Source organism: Leptonychotes weddellii, chromosome 11 (genome assembly GCF_054177405.1).
Source record: "Leptonychotes weddellii isolate Sample4059 chromosome 11, ASM5417740v2, whole genome shotgun sequence".
NCBI lineage: Eukaryota > Metazoa > Chordata > Mammalia > Carnivora > Phocidae > Leptonychotes > Leptonychotes weddellii.
This window is the reverse complement of record NC_138379.1, coordinates 11494695-11508786: the sequence shown is the minus strand read 5'-3', so window position 1 is coordinate 11508786 and position 14092 is coordinate 11494695. Positions and strand designations below refer to the sequence as shown.

Below are 14092 nucleotides of genomic sequence, written 5' to 3'. Positions count from 1 at the left end.
CCCTCTGGAACCCTCAGTTTGTTTCTCAGAGTCCATCGGCTTTTAACTTCTACAATGGTAATGGTTAATTAAGAGTGTCTTTGAGCCTTACATGGTCCTTCAAATATATGCCATATATATATGTTGTCTCAACAGGCTGATGCAGTGCTTTGATTATTAGAAACTAGAACAGAGACAGATGAAATCAATAAATAGCAAGAATGCACTTGGTACATGGTTTATAGATATAATTGTTAGAATATTCTTTCTATTCTGCTTAAAAATTGGCAGGGATAGTGTTTTTTGTCATTTCTCTTTCTCTTTCACACACACACAAACACACGCAGATATATCTATATCTATCTATGTCAATCTATCTACATCTATCTCTCTCTCTCTATATATACATCTGAATTCAAATCAAATATCTTTTTTGGTCGTATTTAACAGACAGTGATTGCTTTTAAAATTTGTAAACATGCATTAAATAGGGTATCACCATAAAACCCTTATTTTGAGTTCATGTCTTTATTATAAAAATAATATGGACCTGTGTTTAACTGGAAAAAAGTCAACCTGAATAAAAATGACTGATAATGTGTTATTTCTTTTTGAAACTGAATAAGAAGAGAGTAACCATTTTTGTTCAATGACACTTAGGACTTAAATCTCTAAAGTCTATTCTAATTCACTATGTGGTAAAAATATGCAGTTAATTAAGATTTTCTCCACAATAAATGAGACAACTTTGTTTATGTGAACTGAACATTTTTATTTTTATGAAGAAGGAAATTAACTAAAAAAAATTAAATAATAAAACCACAAAAAACATATGTTAATATCTACAACTGAACTAGTGATGTTTTTCTTAGATGCAAGAAGGACACACTGACCCTCCTTTTTCCTCCTGAAAGCAGGAACTAAATTTCCCATGTGAAAAGTTCCCTCCCCTGTACCAGAAAGGAGAGAGACATCTTTTTTTTTTTTTTAAAGATTTTATTTATTTGACACAGAGAGAGATAGCGAGAGCAGGAACACAAGCAGGGGGAGTGGGAGAGGGAGAAGCAGGCTTCCTGCCAAGCAGGGAGCCCGATGTGGGACTCGATCCCAGGACCCTGGGATCATGACCTGAGCCGAAGGCAGACGCTTAACGACTGAGCCACCCAGGCGCCTGAGAGAGACATCTTTATCGCCAGAGAAATTCAGATTCGAAAAGGATATATAAATAACCCTTGTTACTTCTTTACTAGTTTACTACCTAAAGCCCAAACTTCTTTGTATTGTTTCTTTGTATAGAATGCATAAAAGCTGCCTGCTTTGGTCACTGAGTCTCATATTTCTATGAGTACCCGAGCATACGAAATTAATTTTGTTTTCTCCTGTTAATCTGTTTTATGCTAATTTAATTATTAGAACAGCCAGAGAACCTGGAAGGGAAGAAAGGGAAAGTTTCCCTTCCCTATAATATACAATCTTCATATCATAAATAGCTTGAAATGAGTGAAAGTGTGCATATATAATTCCTCTTGTGCTGTGTTTCTTTATGGAAATCCTTAGAAATGGACTTACGGGAGAAAAGAGACCATTTTGGGGAGTTACTTTCAAATGCTAGGAGTTTTCATAAATTATTTCTTTCATTACTGTAAAATATCACATATTTACTACGTTATCTCCTATATTCCAACTGGTTATTAACAATCTCCTCATACAGATACAGACATTGGCATCTGAAGTCTCACAGATACTAGGGTTTTCCGGCTGCAAACCTCTTGCTCTCAATAGATTCCTGATGACAGCATCATGAAATAAATCCCTCTTAGGAAATAATTCTCTCAGTTAATCTCAATGGGCGCCTGGGTGGCTCAGTTGGCTCAGGTCATGATCCCAGAGTCCCGGGATGGAGTCCCACATCGGGCTCCTGGCTGGGTGGGGAGACTGCTTCTCCCTCTGACCCTCTCCCCTCCCTCTCATGCTGTTTCTCTCTCTCCCTCATTCTCTCTCAAACAAACAAATAAATAAAATCTTAAAATAATTCTTAGGGCGCCTGGGTGGCTCAGTTGGTTAAGTGTCTGCCTTCAGCTCAGGTCATGATCCTGGAGTCCTGGGATCGAGTCCCACACCGGGCTCCCTGCTTAGCAGGGAGTCTGCTTCTCCCTCTGACCCTCCCCCCTCTTGTGCTCTCCATTCTCTCTCTCAAAGAAATAAAATCTTAATCTCATGGAAGACTAACGTGTGTTTACCTTAAAGTCTCGTTTGAAAAGTAACCAAACCAGTGATGACAGATTTTCAGGGTCTAAACCACTGAGAGTTCCTCTAAGTGTGCTCTGTGATGCAGCGGGATTTCAGCCTGCGCAGTTCATGACCGAGGGAAGCATAGAAGGAGGGTCACCAGATGGGGACATGCTCTGTGCTATATATTACAACTGACCTCTAGAACATCACTGACATTGGTATGAAGAGAATGTAATGTGGAGGGGGCTGCATTGCATAATTCCAGAGAGTAAATCGAAAATAAGAGAAGTGGTGGCCATGAGGTTGTGCACCATGGCAGCCCCAGGGGATGCTCTCTGGACTGGTCATATCCTGAGTGACCTATTACAATATGCTAATCAGGACAACACACCTGACACCACAGATTGATACTGTTGATAGATATTTCCAGATAATGTGTAATAATTATGCACACCCACTGTATTTTCTGAGTCTTAATGTAGTTAATTTAATTGCTACTAAACCAGTAAATGCATAAGCTAAGGAGGGAAGAAAGTAAGCTGTATCAGGCATATACGAGTTTCTGTTCTTGAGTCCTCCGGGTACTCTCCTATTTATTCAGAAACTTCACCTGAGAGTTAGCAGGGGCACAGGATTTCTTCTTGTTTGATTTCTTTTTTTTTTTTTTTCTCTCTCTCTTTTATTAGTATGTTGTTTTTGTCCGTTACTTTCTATAAAGCTAGAACGATCCTCAACAAAATTAGTACACTTTTAAATTTGGAAAGTGTGATGGTCCCAATACTAAGATACCAAAAGTATTGCTGTGGGAGATATTGTGGATGCAAGGCGAAACCATGTAACCAATTGCTACTAATTGCCCAAGAGTTAAACTCAAGAAACTGATGCATTTGTGTTACCCAAGACATTTTCTACCATTGTTTACTTCTTTGGTCCATATTTGGAGGATGTGGAATTGTCCTTGGTCCTTTCTTCTGATTCCTTTCAAATTAATTGTTCTCTCAGGCACTCCCCCTGCCTAGAGGGACGTGAAAATCCCTCAGATTCCATTTTTGTTCAACCAGGACCTGACTTTAGCCTCTCAAACAGGGCTTCTCCTTAAGATCATGTAAACTAACTTCCCTTCAGAATACTCCTTCCCATGATTTACACCTGAGCTTATGTGACTACACGTTAGATAACTTAATTCCCGATGTCAGAATTTTTAATAACATGAAGAATGTGCACAGAGGTATTCTATGACATATGTGCATTACATCAATTTTATGGATATATTATGAACATCACTTACTGTGTGCAAGGAATACAAGATTTAAGAAAAACCCTGTGGTTGTTTACAATCTGAGAGAAAATATATTTTGTTTTTGGAAAATATATTTATAGAGTATCATATATATATGATATATATAGATAGATAGGTATAGATATAGATATTTCTAGAAAATTTTTATTTGAGAAAGCATACTGCAAATATTTTCAGAAACAAAGATTCCCTTCACTCAAAACCAGGCCAAAAAAAGAACACTACTAGCATCTTTTTTTTTTTTAAAGATTTTATTTATTTATTTGAGAGAGAGAATGAGATAGAGAGAGCATGAGAGGGGGGAGGGTCAGAGGGAGAAGCAGACTCCCTGCCGAGCAGGGAGCCTGATGCGGGGCTCGATCCCAGGACCCTGGGATCATGACCTGAGCCGAAGGCAGCTGCTTAACCAACTGAGCCACCCAGGCGCCCCAACACTACTAGCATCTTCAAAAATCATCCCTAGAACCACCACAAAGTGATGTGTAGTGTGATAGGTTAATTTGTAAGTTGTTGTTTTTTTTTAATTTCATAAGTTGGTGGTTACTTTATTTCTTAATGTTTCCAATTTTTATATAAATTCTAGTTAGTTAACATATAGTGCAATATTAGTTTCAGGAGTAGAATTAAGTGTTTCCTCACTTCCATGTAACACCCAGTGCTCATCACAAGTGCTCTTCTTAATACCCATCACCCATTTAGCCCATCCCCACTCACCTCCCCTATAGCAGCCCTCAGTTTGTTCTCTGTAGTTAATAATCCCTTTTATAGTTTGCCTCCCTCTCTTTTTTTTTCTTTCTCCTATGTTCATCTGTTTTGTTTCTTAAATTCCACACATAAGTGAAACTATACGGTATTTGACTTTCTTTGACTGACTTGTTACACTTAACAAAACACTATCTAGCTCCATCCACATCGTTGCAAATGGCAAGATTTTATTCTTTTAGATGGCTGAGTAACATTCCATTGTATTTATGTATAATATTCCATCATGTTGGGATATATATATAACCTCACTATAGGTGGAATTTAAGAAACAAAAGAGCAAAGGAAAAAAGAGAGAGAAAGAGAGACAAACCAAGAAACGGACTTCTAACTATATATGGAGATATCTTAGTTGTTTTCAGTCTAATACTATGATAAATAACAATGATGAATGTTTTTGTACATGTCTTTGGGCAGACATAGTCACTCATTTCACTTCAGTATAAATCTTGGAATAGAATTTTATGTCATAAGACATTTCTGTGTTCAGCCATCAGCTTATAGACAAGCATAGAGCTTTACAAAGTAAAATGCCAGTTCTTCTCCCTACTCTCAGTGTGTAAGAGCCATGGGTGCTCCAAATCCTCATCAATACTCAGCATTTCAATTGTTTACATATTTTGCAATTCTGTAGGTGAGTCATAATATACTACATTTAAGTATTCATTTTTATTCTTTGAATACCAAGAAAGTTGGATATCCACTCGAGAAGTGTCTATGAAATTCTGAATTTGCATAACTGTCCACTAAAATGGGTCATATTTACAAGCACTTGGTCTTCTGAAATTTATATTACCTGGCTTTAAATTTAGGGAGAGGAAGCCCACAATTAATTGATATCAGTCAATTCTACTTTTGGAATTCCATTTCTATTTCTCAGTTCAAACCCCCTAGATCTGATAAAACAGTCAATATGTAGACCAAATCAATCTTTAGAGGCTGTAAAATATGGCTGTCATAAGGAAGCAAGGCTGGTTAATCAGATTACATATTGAAATCCTCTAAGTTTAAACAACAATCCACCCACACTCTATTTTTCTTGGACTTGTGTATTTAAAACAATTTTTTCTTCCATTCTGCTGCTCATAAGTAACAATTTCAAAAGTGTATGTGTTGAGAAAATATGGTACAGATGGAAATCTTTAAAGCCTTTATTAAAAAAAATAAATTTCTTTGCAGTTTTTTGGTTTTTTTTCCCCCAGCATGATACCTAGTGACAGGTCAGTCTTCCACAAATGTACCCTTAAAAAGCAGAGGAGCTGTTTCATCCACGCTGAAGTGTTTCTGCACAAAAATATTTAAAAATAGCAGCTACAAAATCTAAGAAATTCAATGGTTTTTAGCTTCTACAATTGTAATAGATAATTAAGAGTGTCCTTGGGTCTGATATGGTTTTTTAAACATAACGGTATTTCCATGTTATTTCAACAAGCTGCCTTTTGCTTTAACCATTAGAAACTAGAGCAGAGAAAGATGAAATAGACCGATACCAAGAACATACACAGATGAATGCTCTTTACATCTAGTGTAATTAATATGTAGGTCTTTATTGATCCATTACTTTAGTATCTACAACCATTTTATGTACTTTCTTAAAAGTTATAATATATATAACATAATATAATATATGATATATATATTCTGGCCCCATGACTTACAATCATATAATTATGTTTCTAACTTATAATAAATACTCAAAAATATTATCTGGTGTTTTTAATTTATTATTTATTTGCTTTTCCATTTTGTTTCCTAGCGTGTATGCAGGTGTTTTGGATAATGGGGATGAAATGTTCAATCCTTGACCAAGAATGCTTCCAGTCTCATATTAGAAGCAGTGATTTAATAAACAGAATGATATTAAAACAGTGTTTAAAGGGGATGTTTTACTGTGCATTACAAAAATGGACATTTATCCAGGACTGAGAAGGGACAAGGAAAGAAGGAAATTTCCCTGGAGCATTGATAGAGGAATTGATTTTTGATAATTATAGGGCAATGAAGTATTTTACCAAGGCCCCTTCCACTACTCTTTACAACCTAACCATTTGACTTATTTTCTTCTTTTTTTCCCCAGCATTCTTAGGATAAAATTGACATATGGCATTGGGCCTTTTTAAGGTATACAATGTGTGTTTTGATATATGTATAATTTGTGAAATCATCATTGCTGGTAAGGTTAATAAATTCATTACCTTACTTAGTTACCAATTTTTTGTTGTGTTGAGGATATTTAAGAGCAAATTTTTAGCAAATTTCAGTTACACGATACAGTATTGTTAACTATAGTCACCATGTTGTACAGTACATTCCCCAAAACTTATTCATCTTATAGCAGGATGGCTGTATTATTTGACCAACATCTTCCCATTTCCCCCCACTCCCCTAGCCCCTGGTAATCACCATTCCACTCTTTGCTTGTATGAGTTTAACTTGTTTAGATTCCACATATAAGTGAGATCATACAGTATTTGTCTTTCTCTGTCTGACTTATTTCACTTAGCATAACTTCCGTCCTCAAGGTCCATCCATGTTTTGGCAACCATACTTCTTTACTTCTAAAAAGTCACCACTTGTCCACCTCAAGATGTCTCTAATTGTCAGATAGTCTGCCTATTATCTTTACTTCTCCCAACTTGCATCTTTTGAGATCTGAGACTCAGTATCTCTAGCCAAAGAAGCCTTTCTTTTACTCTAGATTTAGACATTTTCTTTGGATAAAAGCCTCATGTTTTTACTTCATAATGAGTTTGAGACTCGCGAATTACTTGGTGTTTAGGTAAGTAATGTTGGTTACTTTGAATAAACTATAAGATTCATTACGATGAACACTACTAGATGTACTATAGGATATAAAGCACTTACATACTCCAGTTCACTTAGTAAACACACAATACATCTAAGTGTAATAAATTGATGTTTGAAAGAAAGAATGAACAAATAAATATCTGGCAAAATTAGAAAGGTCAGAAAAGCTTTCCACAGAGTGGGCGTACTATATATAAAATGTAGACACATAATAAAGTATGATATATTTAGGGAAATGCAAAATTATAGTGATAGGGCTTTAAAACAAACTCATTTTGTTAAATTAAAGTTTTTGAGACAACTTTGTTTCTCTTGTGTTATGCAATATAATTTTACAAAAACAACAACCACAAAGCATGTGTATGTGATATAAATACTTAAAACCACTTTTTAATTTTCAGTTTTTTCAAGGCCTCTTTCACATCCTTGTTCCATAGGCTATAAATCAGTGGGTTTAATGTGGGAATCACAAGGGTATAAAACAATGAGGTCATTTTATCTTGATCAAGAGAGTAGGAAGAACTCGGCCGGAAATACATGAAGAGCATGGTTCCCCTGGAAATCGCAACAGCAGTTAAGTGGGAGGTGCAGGTGGAGAAAGCTTTGAACCTCCCTTCAGCAGAGTGGATCTTCATGACTGATAGGGTTATATAACAATAAGAGATGAGAACTCCAGAAATGGTACTCAGTTCAATGAAGCCAAAAACGGTGAATAATGCCAACTCATTGATCTCTGTATCTGAGCAGGAAAGGAGGTAGAGTGGAGGTAAATCACAGAAGAAATGATTGATCTCATTCGATCCACAGAAACATAAGTGGAATGTTAAGGTTGTGTGTATCAAAGCATCTGCCGTTCCCAGCATGTAAATTCCAGCCATGAGCAGGGAGCACACTCTGTTGGACATGTTGGCTGTGTAGAGTAAGGGGTTGCCAATGGCCTTGTACCCATCAAAGGCCATCACTGCTAGAAGTAGACACTCGGAATCAGCAAACATACAGAAGATCAAAAATTGAAGAGCACAGCCAAAGAAGGGGATTGATTTGTTTTTGGCTAAAAGGTCTACCAACATTTTGGGCCCAACTGCTGTGGAATAGCAGAGGTCACAGAAGGAGCAGTGGCTGAGGAAGAAGTACATAGGTGTGTGAAGCTGGGAATCCATTCTAATTAAAATGATCATTCCAAGATTTGCAACAAGATTAATGAGACAAACAACAAGAAACATTGTAAATAGGGTCACTTTCATCCCAGGGTTATTGGTAATGCCCAAGAAAATGAATTCTGTCAAGGATGTGCAATTTCCTTCATCCATTCTTCTTTATTCTTGTCTAAACTTTTGAGAAAATGATCAATAAAATGATAGATGCACATACAGCTCTTCTGACAACCACACAATATCTGTAAAGCAGAACACAACTTCTTTCTGCAATTGTCTTGTATACTCATAAAATTATTTGGTCAATAGTCACTCTTTAAAGACACATTACTATCTAATGTGACAATAATAAAAAATATCTATGGTAGGTGGTTGAGGGACTTTGATCTAAATCTAGATGTCATTTATAAGGTATGAGACTTTCTACAAGCTCTTTCATTTCTCAGAGCATTATCTCCCTTGTGTCAAGGAAGATATTTGGATGAATTGATATCTCATTACATCTTCAAAAATTATATGGAAGGGGGCACCTATGTGGCTCAGTTGTTAAGTGGCTGCCTTCGGCTCAGGTCATGATCCTAGAGTCCTGGGATCGAGCCCCACATTGGGCTCCCTGCTCTGTGGAAAATCTGCTTCTCCCTCTCCCACTCCCCCTGCTTGTGTTCCCTCTCTCTCTGTGTCTCTCTCTGTCAAATAAATAAATAAAATCTTAAAAAAAATTATATGGAAGAAACACCAATGTTAGAGAGACCAGGCTATAAAATGTAGGACTAAGCAATTTTGTATGCTTGAAAATGTTCCATGAACACACAAAAAAGAGTATATTTATTATATCTTCAAAAAACATGATCAGGTTAAAAGATTTTTTGTATTAGTTTTAGAAACAATGATCATGTCCCACACTAATAATAATGAAAATAATTATGTTAATGATCCTGGTCTGAGTTGTCTTTATTATTTGCTGAGACATGAAATAAGCATTATTGACCTTTCTCTAGAAATGTATTATTGCTTTGCCACAGTACTCATGACCTATTTGTGGAGTGGTCTGGTGCCGAAGGAGGAGTCTTTTAACCAAAGAAAAGTTCTAAAAAAAAAAAAAAAGTAAAAACAACAGAATTTAACACATACATTTGCATCTGTTTGGATTTTGAATGGACCTCTATATTAAAAAATGGAAATAAGATGGGGAGCCTGGGTGACGCAGTTGGGTAAGCGTCTGATTCTTGATTTTGGCTGAGGTCATGATCTCAGGGTCGTGAGGTTGAGCCCCAAGTAGGGCTCCCACGCTAAGCATGGAGCTTGAGATTCTCTCTCTCCCATTCCCTCTGTCCCCACCAACCCTGCTCTCTCTCTCTTAAAAAAAAAAAAAGGAAACAAGATGAGGAACTATAAATGCTTCTGAGAGATACAAGCTTCTCTTCCTTGTGTGTGTGTTTATGTATGTGTGTCATGTGTTTACATGTACATCTGTCTCTGTTGTACATGAGAATAGGAAGTGGACAATGGACTTGTTCTTTAGACCAAAGTAAATACGGCATGTGGTTCACACGAAGAAGCATTTGTGCATATTGTTACTTGTAAAGTGGTGCCTATTAAATATAAACAATATTTAATTATAAAATAAAATAATTAAAAGTTATATTGGGAATACTAAGTTTAGACAGATGCTTTCAGTTTTGAAAAGAAAATAATTTTGGCCATTAAATTGCAGAGTTTATTTAGTTGAGTAAACAGGCAAAAGATGCTTTATTTAAAAAAAAACAACTTTTTTTTTTCCTAAAAGGTAAGTTTTTTTCCCCCCTATATTCTTTAAATTAGAACCTCAAAGCCTACCTGAGATGAGCAGGTCTTTGGTGGCCAAACAATAGGCAGCTAGCATTTTATTTTAGCAGGTGCATTTGGGACTCAAATCTCTGAAGCTACTGCCCTTAGGTTTTGATGTTACACAAACATGTCATTAATTATATTTCTGGTTCTGTATAGCCCCCTGTGAATTCAGAAACAACTTTAGCAAAGGCTGAGCTTTAATGCTTCACTACTGTCACCAAGTTGATCTACGCCAGGAAGAATACCCCAAATTATTTTTATAGTATGCTTCAGCTTCTCTGAATTTATATCATTTTCCTCTAGTCAGAGAGGAAATCTAATGAAACCCAAGTCAATCCCTCTTTAATCATTTCTAGCTCCTTTCCATTGTTCATTTTGTTTCTTCTGTATTTGAAACACTCTCTTTCACACCACATTTAGGTATGTTACTACAATTCGATGATACTTTCTTTTTTATTGAAGTGTCATTGATTGCTGTACAATTCACCCTTTCAGAGTATACAGTTTTTTTGGTTTTTAACATATTTTCAAGTTTGTTGAGTCATCACCACTATCTAACCCCAGAACTGTGAGAAACCCATACCCATTAGGTGCCCCCTCTCCCAGCTCCTGAAAACCACTAACCCACTTTCTAGTCTGCACACTGCCCTCTCTGGGCATTTTGTATGAACAACGTTATATACATGCATTAAGTCACCTGGGGCTTCTTTCCTCCGGCCTAATTTTTTCAAGGTTCATCCATGTTGCTGCTTGTGTCAGAATTTTGTTTCATTTTATGGCTGAATAATATTTCATTTTATGGAATTAACATTTGGTTAATTCATACATCAATTGCATGAACATTTGGGTTCTTTCTGCCTTTTGACTATTGTGAACAATGACACTAAAAGCATTCTTGTCAATTGCACCTTGCTTGCCAGGCTGCTCTCCTCAGGGAGCATTTCTTCCCATCCACCGACTACGTATCATTCACCATTTCATTGGCTTTGGGATTCCATCACCTTCTCTATACTTAGTACATTCTTTATTGAATTATGTTCCTTTTTGTATGGGTAAAAATTATATATAAAAATATATAAAATATACTACATTTGAGACTTCAGGAATAAGGCCAATGTTTAGATTTTGTGTTCTCTAAACTCCTTAGCACAGGCATTTGCAAAAGTGGTTGCTTTCTAAATATTCATTGCTGAGTCTTTCTGGCTATTTGAAATGGAAGGTGATGTGCAAAGAATAGTGGTATGTTGGATTTGGGGATTTTTCTATTAATATATCTCATATGTGCAAGGATAATGCATTTAAAGAAGTTCACCTAGATGCTGATAATTCTGAAAAAGCAGAGAAAAAGAGGTAGTCCCTCTCTTATTATTCCTAATGACCCACTAAAGAAAAGTTTGCTTCTGGTCCTTACAATTTTAGGGCTGTTGGTCTTTGTAAATAAATAAATAAATAAATAAATAAATAAAAAGTAATTCTTACAACAGGAAACACATTAGTTCCACTCAACTAATACCAAGACTGCTATCTGGTCACTTTGAGACCCTTATGCTTCTTACTCAACAGGCAGAAAGAGGTTTCTTTACCAGTTGGGATGATCATTCTTGAATATAAAGGGAAGAGGTGATCATTACTATAGAGTTGGGGTGGTGGGGTGTGTTCCTGGAATGCAAGAGAGCCTCTAGGAGCACCTTTTAGAATTCCATATCTAGGATTAAAAAGTTGACAGAAAACTGTAACTGTCCCCGAGAGAAAGAACTAATAATGTTGCCTATACTTGAGGGATAAAGGTTTGGGCCACTTCACAAGACAAGAAGACAAGGCAACTGGGATGCTCATTGAAATTAAAGGGAATATGGAAGAGGTTGTGGAGAAAAGGAAATTCTATGTGCCAGCTATGATCATGTGGCCAGTCGTGAAAACAACACTGTAGGAGTTATGGTTGTGATTTTCCCTTGTTTTGATATAAATATATTAGCCAATATTTCCACCTCTCCCATCCCCCTGCTTCTTAACACAAGATATGGTGAGAAGGTTTAAACTTCTATCTTAAATTTTTTGTAAGTTATAGGATATCAAAGGCGTGCGACTTAGCTAGAAGGACCCTAGACCACCCCATAAGGATAAAATGGCATATAAAACTTTGTGTAGCCTCTTTTTCTTTCAGTTGTATGCATGCATCTGTTAAAAATAAGCACACTTTTGCTGTTGTCTTATTTGAACGTTGATTGTGATTATAAGATGTGTCTCTGAAGAGCATGTTGAAAAGGGGTGGATTATTTGGGATCTTGCTGCCAATGTGGCTATGGCTGGGATCTGCATATCCCAAATCTTTCCAGTGTGGTTTCAGGTTAGAATTAGTAAAAAGAAATTTGCAGGAGGTTCAGGCATGAACTTCCTATTTCCATAATGTTTACAGTGGTTCTGCTTTTATTACCTAAATGATGATTCAGCAGCTTCAGGAATACGGGGACCACACAGGCCTCAGCAAAAACCATAGAGGAAGGCCTAGCTAAGTGGGTGGCCTCGGAAAGTTCTGACTCTGCTGGACCTAAAGTACAAATTCAGGCCTTGCTGGCTACCACGCAGTCTTGGAAATTTAGCAGGTGCCCGGAACCCCCCGGGGATGAATATAGGATGCTCCCAGTGGGAGAAGCCATGTGGGCCATCTAGAAAGCTCAACACATAACAACAGGCCTTCTGACCTTGAAAAAATTCTGATACCCTGTATTTTTAGTTATTTCTTCACTTGGAAACAGCTATATTTTCTCCTAAGTGGTGTAATATTTAGTGATATAATTATTGAGCATGAAAAGGCGGTGGTGTTGCAAAACTAAGATTTTCATAGGCAGCTGGATGTGTAATATTGCGCTGTGAACCCTCTCACCAATAGATGCTTGCATATGTTAAGAGCTTAGCGAACATGAAAAGCTGTTGATAGATACTCATCTGTATGGCTCTGTGTGAGTCTCTATAATCTTGGCCAAGCAAATCTTGGCTAAGTAAATATAAATTTAATATTAGAATATATTGGTGGGTGTGTAGTTGTGAGTGATTGCTCTCTTCTTAGCGAGTGAAACAACAGAAATGCTCAGGAGAAGCCTTCTTGGTCTGAGATCCAAAGATTCCTAGGGGAATTTAAAACTGACAATGATTTGGGCTGTATCTTGTGGGGATTTTTGCAGCAAAGATTACATGGATTTAAACATACTTTTTAAACCTTGATGTTTCCGGGTCAAAGCTTGTATTTATTATCATAGAGACAAAAATAATATAATAACAAAAAATAATGTACAGTATAAAATATCAGTTACTGAAATACATTTTGCCGAGACATGCCTCTAATTTCAGTCTTCAGATGTCCCACCAGGGCATGTGGGTTGATCTCTTCATGGCGATCCAGGTGATATATTGGAGAGCTGATTCTGTTTCTGAGATGCCAGAGAAAGATGTTCCATCCCTCTAATAATACTTTGGTGTATAAAATATGAAAGATAGACAGGGAAACAAATCCAATAGTTTGCCTTGCAATTAACTTATATTCTTCAAGGTGCTATTTAGAAAAAGTTTCCAAATTCCTTTGGAGTAGATTGCGTATAGAAGGTTAGCATCATATTACTGAACTGAACTGAAGAAAATGGATTTGATTTTGTATTATTGCTTCCATTACATCCCTGCCTCTTATCATCTCATTGTACAATATACATTTTAAATAATGTGAACTATTATAAAAATATATATAATTAACATCTATCAAGGGCCAAAAGTGGTACAGATACTATTCACAGCATGTGTTCAGTTAATCATCCAACAATTGATGACATGTGTACTATATTCTCCCCATTTTACAGATAAGTTAATTGAGGCATAGAAAAATGAAGTAACTTGTTCAAAATGCCACTCACTAGCCGGATACGGAGCTGGCATAAGAACCAAGGGAGTCTGGCCTCCTCCCTCATCCAGTAATCTACCATGTAACTGAGATATATTTCACATGAACAAACACATGAGCACACACACACACACTTTT

At 36.6% G+C, this 14092-nt stretch overlaps 1 protein-coding gene across 1 annotated transcript; it reads right to left on the bottom strand.

Moving 5' to 3' along the window:
• Positions 1-7458: 7458 nt before the first annotated feature.
• Positions 7459-8409, bottom strand: LOC102735029 (olfactory receptor 5W2-like). Its single transcript, XM_006728575.2, has one exon. The coding sequence runs from the start codon at positions 8389-8391 to the stop codon at positions 7459-7461; it is 933 nt and encodes a 310-aa protein (XP_006728638.1). The 5' UTR covers positions 8392-8409.
• Between the last annotated feature and the right edge of the window lie 5683 nt (positions 8410-14092).

Coding starts and splice junctions, on each gene's coding strand:
- LOC102735029 (XM_006728575.2), bottom strand. CDS start 8,391: ATGGATGAAGGAAATTGCACATCCTTGACAGAATTCATTTTCTTGGGC.